Source organism: Bufo bufo, chromosome 5 (assembly GCF_905171765.1).
Source record: "Bufo bufo chromosome 5, aBufBuf1.1, whole genome shotgun sequence".
Taxonomy (NCBI): Eukaryota; Metazoa; Chordata; class Amphibia; order Anura; family Bufonidae; genus Bufo; species Bufo bufo.
Window position 1 is genome coordinate 11,195,219 of NC_053393.1, and position 12,367 is coordinate 11,207,585.

General features: G+C 39.2%; 1 protein-coding gene across 1 annotated transcript in view; it reads left to right on the forward strand.

The window, feature by feature from the left end:
* The window catches only part of LOC121002849 (cytochrome P450 2F2-like), a 332,030-nt gene that overhangs the window by 38,442 nt on the left and 281,221 nt on the right, over positions 1–12,367 (forward strand). Inside the window, exon 2 of the mRNA XM_040434460.1 lies at positions 9,521–9,683. Coding sequence (XP_040290394.1) covers positions 9,521–9,683 — 163 coding nt within the window. The remainder of the gene's footprint in view (positions 1–9,520; positions 9,684–12,367) is intronic.

The window sequence follows — 12,367 nt, forward strand, 5'->3', positions numbered from 1 at the left end:
CAGTTTGCATATGTGCCTTTCACTTGTTAAGGGACCAAAAGTAATGGGACATAATAATAGTCATAAATCAAACTTTCACTTTTTAATACTTGGTTGCAAATCCTTTGCAGACAATTGCTGCCTGAAGTCTGGAACGCATAGACATCACCAGACGACGCTGGGTTTCATCCCTGGTGATGCTCTACCAGGCCTCTACTGCAACTGTCGTCAGTTCCTGCTTGTTCTTGGGAATTTTCCCTTCAGTTTTGTCTTCAGCAAGTGAAATGCATGCTCAATCGATTCAGGTCAGGTGATTGACTTGGCCATTGCATAACATTCACTTCTTTCCCTTAAAAAACTCTTTGGTTGCTTTTGCAGTATGCTTTGGGTCATTGTCCATCTGCACTGTAAAGCGCCGTCCAAGGAGTTCTGAAGCATTTGGCTGAATATGAGCAGATAATATTGCCCAAAACACTTCAGAATTTATCCTGCTGCTTTTGTCAGCAGTCACATCATCAATAAATACAAGATAACCAGTTCCATTGGCAGCCATACATGCCCACGCCATGACACTACCACCACCATGCTTCACTGATGGGGTGGTATGCTTAGGATCATGAGCAGTTCCTTTCCTTCTCCATACTCTTCTCTTCCCATCACTCTGGTACAAGTTGATCTTGGTCTCATCTGTCTATAGGATGTTGTTCGAGAACTGTGAAGGCTTTTTTAGATGTCGTTTGGAAACTCTAATCTGGCCTTCCTGTTTTTGAGGCTCACCAATGGTTTACATCTTGTGGTGAACCCTCTGTGTTCACTCTGGTGAAGTCTTCTCTTGATTGTTGACTTTGACGCACATACACCTACCTCCTGGAGAGTGTTCTTGAACTGTTGTGAAGGGTGTTTTCTTCACTAGGGAAATAATTCTTCGGTCGTCCACCACAGCTGTTTTCCGTGGTCTTCCGGGTCTTTTGGTGTTGCTGAGCTCACCGATGCGTTCCTTCTTTTTAAGAATGTTCCAAACAGTTGTTTTGGCCAGGCCTAATGTTTTTGCTATCTCTCTGATGGGTTTGTTTGGTTTTTTAAGCCTAATGATGGCTTGCTTCACTGATAGTGACAGCTTTTTGGATCTCATCTTGAGAGTTGACAGCAACAGATTCCAATGCAAATAGCACACTTGAAATGAACTCTGACCTTTTATTTGCTCATTGTAATTGGGATAATGAGGGAATAACACACACCTGGCCATGGAACAGCTGAGAAGACAATTGTCCCATTACTTTTGGTCCCTCAATAAGTGGGAGGCACATATGCAAACTGTTGTAATTCCTGCACCTTTCACCTGATTTGGATGTAAATACCCTCAAAATAAAGCTGACAGTCTGCAGTTAAAGCACATCTTGTTTGGTTCATTTCAAATCCATTGTGGTGGTGTATAGAGCCAAAAATGTTAGAATTGTGTCGATGTCCCAATATTTATGGACCTGACTATAGTACATAAAACCGAAAAAAGACAATTGTCCATCCAGTTCGGCCTGTCATCCTGCAAGTTGATCCAGAGGAAGGCAAAAAAAAAAAAAAAGTGAGGTAGAAGCCAATTCTCCCCACTTTAGGGGAATAAAAAATTCCTTCCCGACTCCAATCAGGCAATCAGAATAACTCCCTGGATCAACGACCCCTCTCTAGTAGCTATAGCCTGTAATATTATTACACTCCAGAAATACATCCAGGCCCCTCCTGAATTCCTTTATTGTACTCACCATCACCACCTCCTCAGGCAGAGAGTTCCATAGTCTCACTGCTCTTACCGTAAAGAATCCTCTTCTATGTTTGTGTACAAACCTTCTTTCCTCCAGACGCAGAGGATGTCCCCTCGTCACAGTCACAGTCCTGGGGATAAATAGATGATGGGAGAGATCTCTGTACTGACCCCTGATATATTTATACATATTAATTAGATCTCCCCTCAGTCGTCTTTTTTCTAAAGTGAATAACCCTAATTTTGATAATCTTTCAGGGTACTGTAGTTGCCCCATTCCAGTTATTACTTTAGTTGCCCTCCTCTGGACCCTCTCCCGCTCTGCTATGTCTGCCTTGTTTACAGGAGCCCAGAACTGTACACAGTCCTCCATGTGTGGTCTGACTAGTGATGTGTAAAGTGGTAGGACTATGTTCTTATCACGGGCATCTATGCCCCTTCTGAGGCAACCCATTATCTTATTGGCCTTGGCAGCAGCTGCCTGACACTGGTTTTTGCAGCTTAGTTTGCTGTTTATTAAAATTCCTAGATCCTTTTCCATGTCAGTGTTTCCGAGTGCTTTACCATTTAGTATGTACGGGTGACTTGCATTATTCCTCCCATGTGCATAACCTTACATTTGTCAGTGTTAAACCTCATCTGCCACGTATCTGCCCAAGCCTCCAATCTATCCAGATCCCATCTGTAGCAGTATACTGTCCTCTGTAGTATATTATATATACAGTATACTGTCCTCTGTAGTATATGTATATACAGTATACTGTCCTCTGTAGTATATATATATACAGTATACTGTCCTCTGTAGTATATATACAGTATACTGTCCTCTGTAGTATATATACAGTATACTGTCCTCTGTAGTATATATACAGTATACTGTCCTCTGTAGTATATATACAGTATACTGTCCTCTGTAGTATATATATACAGTATACTGTCCTCTGTAGTATATACAGTATACTGTCCTCTGTAGTATATATACAGTATACTGTCCTCTGTAGTGTATATATACAGTATACTGTCCTCTGCAGTATATATACAGTATACTGTCCTCTGTAGTATATATACAGTATACTGTCCTCTGTAGTATATACAGTATACTGTCCTCTGTAGTATATATACAGTATACTGTTCTCTGTAGTATATATACAGTATACTGTCCTCTGTAGTATATATATACAGTATACTGTCCTCTGTAGTATATATACAGTATACTGTCCTCTGTAGTATATATATACAGTATACTGTCCTCTGTAGTATATATACAGTATACTGTCCTCTGTAGTGTATATATACAGTATACTGTCCTCTGTAGTGTATATATACAGTATACTGTCCTCTGTAGTATATATACAGTATACTGTCCTCTGTAGTATATATACAGTATACTTTCCTCTGTAGTATATATACAGTATACTGTCCTCTGTAGTATATATATACAGTATACTGTCCTCTGTAGTATATATACAGTATACTGTCCTCTGTAGTATATATACAGTATACTGTCCTCCTTAGTATATATACAGTATACTGTCCTCTGTAGTATATATACAGTATACTGTCCTCTGTAGTATATATACAGTATACTGTCCTCTGTAGTATATATACAGTATACTGTCCTCTGTAATATATATACAGTATACTGTCCTCTGTAGTATATATACAGTATACTGTCCTCTGTAGTATATATACAGTATACTGTCCTCTGTAGTATATATACAGTGTACTGTCCTCTGTAATATATATACAGTATACTGTCCTCTGTAGTATATATACAGTATACTGTCCTCTGTAATATATATACAGTATACTGTCCTCCTTAGTATATATACAGTATACTGTCCTCTGTAGTATATATACAGTATACTGTCCTCTGTAGTATATATACAGTATACTGTCCTCTGTAGTGTATATACAGTATACTGTCCTCTGTAGTATATATATACAGTATACTGTCCTCTGTAGTATATATATATATACAGTATACTGTCCTCTGTAGTATATATACAGTATACTGTCCTCTGTAGTATATATACAGTATACTGTCCTCTGTAGTATATATATACAGTATACTGTCCTCTGTAGTATATATATACAGTATACTGTCCTCTGTAGTGTATATATACAGTATACTGTCCTCTGTAGTATATATACAGTATAATGTCCTCTGTAGTATATATATACAGTATACTGTCCTCTGTAGTATATATACAGTATACTGTCCTCTGTAGTATATATACAGTATACTGTCCTCTGTAGTGTATATATACAGTATACTGTCCTCTGTAGTATATATATATACAGTATACTGTCCTCTGTAGTGTATATATACAGTATACTGTCCTCTGTAGTATATATACAGTATACTGTCCTCTGTAGTATATATACAGTATACTGTCCTCTGTAGTATATATACCGTATACTGTCCTCTGTAGTAGATATATATACAGTATACTGTCCTCTGTAGTATATATACAGTATACTGTCCTCTGTAGTATATATACAGTATACTGTCCTCTGTAGTATATATATACAGTATACTGTCCTCTGTAGTATATATATACAGTATACTGTCCTCTGTAGTATATATATAGTATACTGTCCTCTGTAGTATATATACAGTATACTGTCCTCTGTAGTATATATATACAGTATACTGTCCTCTGTAGTATATACACAGTATACTGTCCTCTGTAGTATATATAGTATACTGTCCTCTGTAGTATATATACAGTATACTGTTCTCTGTAGTATATATACAGTATACTGTCCTCTGTAGTGTATATATACAGTATACTGTCCTCTGTAGTATATATACAGTATACTGTCCTCTGTAGTATATATATACAGTATACTGTCCTCTGTAGTATATATACAGTATACTGTCCTCTGTAGTGTGTATATACAGTATACTGTCCTCTGTAGTATATATATATACAGTATACTGTCCTCTGTAGTATATATACAGTATACTGTCCTCTGTAGTGTATATACAGTATACTGTCCTCTGTAGTGTGTATATACAGTATACTGTCCTCTGTAGTATATATACAGTATACTGTCCTCTGTAGTATATATATATATACAGTATACTGTCCTCTGTAGTATATATACAGTATACTGTCCTCTGTAGTGTATATACAGTATACTGTCCTCTGTAGTATATATACAGTATACTGTCCTCTGTAGTATATATATACAGTATACTGTCCTCTGTAGTATATATTACAGTATACTGTCCCTCTGTAGTGTGTATATACAGTATACTGTCCTCTGTAGTATATATACAGTATACTGTCCTCTGTAGTATATATATATATACAGTATACTGTCCTCTGTAGTATATATACAGTATACTGTCCTCTGTAGTGTATATACAGTATACTGTCCTCTGTAGTATAATACAGTATACTGTCCTCTGTAGTGTATATATACAGTATACTGTCCTCTCTAGTATATATACAGTAACTGTCCTCTGTAGTGTATATACAGTATACTGTCCTCTGTAGTGTATATACAGTATACTGTCCTCTGTAGTGTATATATACAGTATACTGTCCTCTCTAGTATATATACAGTATACTGTCCTCTCTAGTATATATACAGTATACTGTCCTCTGTAGTGTATATACAGTATACTGTCTTCTGTAGTGTATATATACAGTATACTGTCCTCTGTAGTATATATACAGTATACTGTCCTCTGTAGTATATATATACAGTATACTGTCCTCTGTAGTATATATACAGTATACTGTTCTCTGTAGTATATATACAGTATACTGTCCTCTGTAGTATATATACAGTATACTGTCCTCTGAGTATATATAGTATACTGTCCTCTGTAGTGTATATACAGTAATACTGTCCTCTGTAGTGTATATATGCAGTATACTGTCCTCTGTAGTATATATACAGTATACTGTCCTCTGTAGTATATATACAGTATACTGTCCTCTGTAGTATATATGCAGTATACTGTCCTCTGTAGTATATATACAGTATACTGTCCTCTGTAGTATATATACAGTATACTGTCCTCTGTAGTATATATATAACAGTATACTGTCCTCTGTAGTTATATACAGTGTACTGTCCTCTGTAGTATATATACAGTATACTGTTCTCTGTAGTATATATACAGTATACTGTCCTCTGTAGTATATATACAGTATACTGTCCTCTGTAGTGTATATACAGTATACTGTCCTCTGTAGTATATATACAGTATACTGTCCTCTGTAGTATATATATATAGTATACTGTCCTCTGTAATATATATACAGTATACTGTCCTCTGTAGTGTGTATATATATATACAGTATACTGTCCTCTGTAGTATATATACAGTATACTGTCCTCTGTAGTATATATGCAGTATACTGTCCTCTGTAGTATATATACAGTATACTGTCCTCTGTAGTATATATACAGTATACTGTCCTCTGTAGTATATATATATACAGTATACTGTCCTCTGTAGTATATATACAGTGTACTGTCCTCTGTAGTATATATACAGTATACTGTTCTCTGTAGTATATATACAGTATACTGTCCTCTGTAGTATATATACAGTATACTGTCCTCTGTAGTGTATATACAGTATACTGTCCTCTGTAGTATATATACAGTATACTGTCCTCTGTAGTATATATATATATAGTATACTGTCCTCTGTAGTATATATACAGTATACTGTCCTCTGTAGTGTGTATATATATATATACAGTATACTGTCCTCTGTAGTATATATACAGTATACTGTCCTCTGTAGTATATATACAGTATACTGTCCTCTGTAGTGTATATACAGTATACTGTCCTCTGTAGTATATATACAGTATACTGTCCTCTGTAGTGTATATATACAGTATACTGTCCTCTCTAGTATATATACAGTATACTGTCCTCTGTAGTGTATATACAGTATACTGTCCTCTGTAGTGTATATACAGTATACTGTCCTCTGTAGTGTATATATACAGTATACTGTCCTCTCTAGTATATATACAGTATACTGTCCTCTCTAGTATATATACAGTATACTGTCCTCTGTAGTGTATATACAGTATACTGTCTTCTGTAGTGTATATATACAGTATACTGTCCTCTGTAGTATATATACAGTATACTGTCCTCTGTAGTATATATATACAGTATACTGTCCTCTGTAGTATATATACAGTATACTGTTCTCTGTAGTATATATACAGTATACTGTCCTCTGTAGTATATATACAGTATACTGTCCTCTGTAGTATATATATAGTATACTGTCCTCTGTAGTGTATATACAGTATACTGTCCTCTGTAGTGTATATATGCAGTATACTGTCCTCTGTAGTATATATACAGTATACTGTCCTCTGTAGTATATATACAGTATACTGTCCTCTGTAGTATATATGCAGTATACTGTCCTCTGTAGTATATATACAGTATACTGTCCTCTGTAGTATATATACAGTATACTGTCCTCTGTAGTATATATATATACAGTATACTGTCCTCTGTAGTATATATACAGTGTACTGTCCTCTGTAGTATATATACAGTATACTGTTCTCTGTAGTATATATACAGTATACTGTCCTCTGTAGTATATATACAGTATACTGTCCTCTGTAGTGTATATACAGTATACTGTCCTCTGTAGTATATATACAGTATACTGTCCTCTGTAGTATATATATATATATAGTATACTGTCCTCTGTAGTATATATACAGTATACTGTCCTCTGTAGTGTGTATATATATATATACAGTATACTGTCCTCTGTAGTATATATACAGTATACTGTCCTCTGTAGTATATATACAGTATACTGTCCTCTGTAGTATATATACAGTATACTGTCCTCTGTAGTGTATATACAGTATACTGTCCTCTGTAGTATATATACAGTATACTGTCCTCTTCAGTGTCAATTACTTTACACAGTTTAGTAAATAAAATAAAAATAATGGCTGCACACACATATAAGCAGTAAAGCTGAGAAATGAGGATCATTCTAAATTCAAGTGGTACTATACCTACTATTGGAATCAGTGGAAGCTCTTAGCGCACATTTTGATCAAACTTGTGTCGGGCCCATCCACCACGCGTCAAGGTGGCTTCCGCGGACGGGTCCCTATCACTAATATACCGCCTCTCTTGGACTTATCCAAGTCCACATTATCAGGGCAGTGAAGGAACCAGCTTCATTTGTACTTTGCTCAGAAGCTCCAGGCAGATGGGCGTGCGCTCAGTCTAAAAGAGGCGCCACCCTCAGATAAATATTACAAGAAATTTTAGACTGGCATATTCTTATTCATAATCATAGTCATGGGTGCACATCCATAATGCAAACATAATTAATAAAATAATAATGGCTGCACACACATATAAGCAGTAAAGCTGAGAAATGGGGATCATTTGCCTTATGGATGTGCACCCATGACTATGATTGCTTTCTTTACAGTTCTGTTTATCCACATTGGTTTCTTCTTTTATTCCCATACGGTATGTACCTCTCACAATGAGATTTTAGGATGCTTTTAAATATATCCCATTTTGTGGCTGTATTTTTATTTTTGAGGACTTTGTCCCAGTTAGTTAGGCCTATGGCCTCTCTTAGTCGGCTAAATTTAGCTTTTTTGAAGTTTGGTATTTTTGTTCCTCCCTGTAGAAACGCTCTTTTGAATGATAATTGGCGCGGATAATTCTACCTGTCCACAGGGGACATCGTCTACGGAAAAACTGCACTGGATGTCACTGATATTTAAGAGATGCATCCAATTTAAACAGGAGATGTGGCGCAGATCATTTTACTGTCCGCAGGGGAAACCATCTATGGAAAAAGTGTACTGGATGTCACTGATATTTTAGGAATAGGCACACTTTAAACAGGAGATGTCCGCAACTGCCTATTACACAATATTTTGTGCAGGATGCGCTAAAAATATATATTGTTGCTGTCACACACAATTGTCCTTAAAAGGACTTTTGGGTCTCTGAATAAAAATATTCCTATTACACTCCCTACACTGTCTGTCCCTTCCTATGCACAGCTCTCCCTAACACTGAGCAATTTAGCGCAGGTTGGGCTACAAGCAAATATTGCTGCTGTCACACACAATAGTACTTACAAGGACTTTTGGGTCTATGAAACGCTTTTGTAGAAAAATTTTATTCGATTACACGCCGTACACTGTCTGTCCTTTTCTATGCTAAGCTCTCCCTGACTTAGAATGAGCCGAACACGCGTCATTGGGTCCTATGTAGCACCCGATGATCCGTTCCGGTCAGCCAATCACTGTAATGCCAGTAGCCAACAAGCATTACAGTGATAGCAGTACTTACCTGCACATTTATTGGCTGCTTAGCAGCCGCGAAACGTGCGGGTAGGAGACTCGAGCATGGCGCTCAAGCACATGTGGTACTCGGCCAAGTACCGCCATGTGCCGAGCATAGCAATGCTCGAGCCGAACTTGTATTCAGCCGAGCATGCTCGCTCAACACTACCTATGACCATATGAGTTTACCAAAAAAATGTGCGATCATTGGCTACCACAAGTACCCTTATAGCTGGGCTGATGAACTCTGATTATTAGCTGACCATGGAACCCTGAGTAAAGCATGGTAAGAAAGAGAAAAAAAACTAAACGACATGGGAAGGGTGTGTGGGTGAAAATACATGTACTGGTTATTTCTTCTTCATAATATTTTAAATTTAATTAAATATATCACTGTATATTGTATATTTATCTTCATTTCCTACATTTTTGTTTCCTCCATCAGCTCAGCAAGGAGTACGGCTCAGTATTCACCATCTGGAAAATGTCAGAACCTATGATCGTTCTGTGTGGTTTTGAGACGATGAAAGACGCCCTGATAAACCATGCCGAGCAGTTCAGTGCACGACCGATAATCCCGGTATTGGATAACTATAGCAAGGGATACGGTGAGATTAACACATAATTCATTTTACAACAGTTATTTGGGTTGAAAAAAGACACAAACCATCAGGCAGAATCTCTGAAAATGTTCATAAACCTCACTAAAGTGATAGAAAAATCAGTCTACAAGAAAGCAGTAAATGATAGATAGGGAGGAGGAGGATGAAGCTGCAGTTTATCTCTTAGATGAGAGAGGAAGGAGAGCAGCATTGGAAAGAGAAAGGAGAGCAGCAGCATTGGAGAGAGGCAGGAGAGAAGCAGTATCGGAGAAAGAAAGGAGAGCAGCAGTATCGGAGAGAGGAAGGAGAGCGGCAGTATCGGAGAGAGGAAGGAGAGCAGCATCGGAGAGAGGAAGGAGAGCAGCAGTATTGGAGAGAGGAAGGAGAGCAGCAGTATCGGAGAGAGGAAGGAGAGCGGCAGTATCGGAGAGAGGAAGGAGAGCAGCATCGGAGAGAGGAAGGAGAGCAGCAGTATTGGAGAGAGGAAGGAGAGCAGCAGTATCGGAGAGAGAAAGGAGAGCAGCAGTATCGGAGAGAGGAAGGAGAGCAGCATCGGAGAGAGGAAGGAGAGCAGCAGTATTGGAGAGAGGAAGGAGAGCAGCAGTATTGGAGAGAGGAAGGAGAGCAGCAGTATTGGAGAAAGAAAGGAGAGCGGCAGTATCGGAGAGAGGAAGGAGAGCAGCATCGGAGAGAGGAAGGAGAGCAGCAGAAAAGAAGAGAGGAAGGAAAGCAGCAGTGTAGAGAGGAAGGACAGCAGTGGAGACATCTCATTAGTCCCAGCACACCCAGAAAAGACAGTCCACTCAGCTGGAACTGGAGAAAAGATAACATTTTGAAGGCTACACACTGATTAAGGGAATTTTTGCTGTGACGGTTCAGTGGAATGAGCAGGCGGAAAAGTCTTTCTCCACTTTGAAGTCTGCCCTCGGGGACCCACACAGGTGACGCCGAACTTCAAGAGGGAGTTTGTGGTACAGACCGATGCCTCTGAAATCGGCCTCGGAGCTGTATTCTCTCAGGACATCAATAGTGAGGAACATCGTGTTGTTTTCCTGAGCCGCAAACTCACCCCAGCTGAGACTAGGTACAGTATAGTGGAGAGAGAGTGCCTGGCCATCAAATGGGCACTCGAGTCTCTCCGCTATTATCTATTGGGGAGAAAGTTCTGTCTGGTGACGACCACTCCCCTCTCAAGTGGATGAGCCAGACCAAACAGAGGAATGCTCGGGTCACCAGGTGGTTCTTGTCATTACAAAACTTAAAATTTTCCATGGAACAGGGCAGGCAGGTTACAGGGAAACGCAGATACCCTCTCCCGGGTACACTGTCTGGCGGGTGTTCACCCCCTCAGGGTTAAACAAAGGGGGGAGGTATGTAGAAAGGTGCAAGGGGCCGTCATTGATGGAAGGTATGTGTCACCAAGATTCCTGGCCTCGGTGAGGTAAGAGCCAGTAGTTTTAAGTGTCAGCGGCAGTTAGTGCTGGCTGACACTGTTTGCTGTTAGTATGGCTGTAAAGCCGATCCGGGCCGGCTCTTACTGGGAGTAGCCAAAGTGCTGGGTGGGTGGCTTCTCTCCATGCTCCAGGCCGGGTCTTTATTGGCCTATATAAAACCCAGCCAGCAGTCTCAGCTGGATGTGGATGATCCTCCATCTTACAGGGAAGCTGTGGAGACTCTGTTTTGGGATCTGTGAATTGGTGCCGTGCTAAAGGCTTGAAAGCCACTTGCTGGAAAACAGGCACCTAAAGCCTTTTGTGGACGGCTGGCAGATAGACTGCTAACCAGGTGAAGATTTTGTTCTATGGACATTGTATGGTGTGAACAAACACCAAGGCTGTGAACGGTCATTTTGTGTGAATAAACACTGAACGGTTTAAGACTTTGTGATTGCCTCTAACCTGCGTCCGCTAGCCTGTCTACCAGAGAAAAACCCCACAGTATAAACTATCCAGATTCCACCAATATACCATCTACTGGATCTACACTTCTAACCATCTCTCATCCAGTACCTGACCAATACTTCATGTACATCTGTCTACAAATATCTATATGTACACATATAGGGGGTCATTTACTATGCTGAAAACAGTTAATTGCACTGCTATATGCGACTTTGCCCCACTAAAATTGTGGGCTGGGAAGAGGACCGGCTGGCAGGACCGTCTCAGTCACGATTTTCTTCACCTGTTTTAGGCGTAGAAAATGTTCTGAATGTAAGACAGCTCGGAAGATGTCTTACCTTTAGAACAGGCGCTGGATGCGATGACGCTATGGTGCGAACTGCGCCTATTCATAACTCTGGCGGATGCACCGCCAGGTTGGGGCTTTATTAAAACCTTCCTCTGGCAGACCATGCATAGGATGAATCTGGGGAATAGTTTTATTGATTTGATTCAAATGCTGTATTGTGGGCCAACAGCTACAGTTAATATCAACGGAGTGATCTCCCCCGTTATTCTCCTGCAGCGCGGTACCCGACAGGGTTGCCCGCTTTCTCCTTTACTTTTTGCAATTTTCATGGAACCCCTCGACTGCAGAATTAGAGCGGATGATGAAATAGTAGGATTTGGAGTAAATGGGGCAAAAGACAAGATCAGTCTATACGCTGATGATATTTTGTTGTATTTACATGATGGTTGGAGAAGTGTCCCCCGCGTTATTCAGACAATTGATGAGTTTGGTCTGTTTGC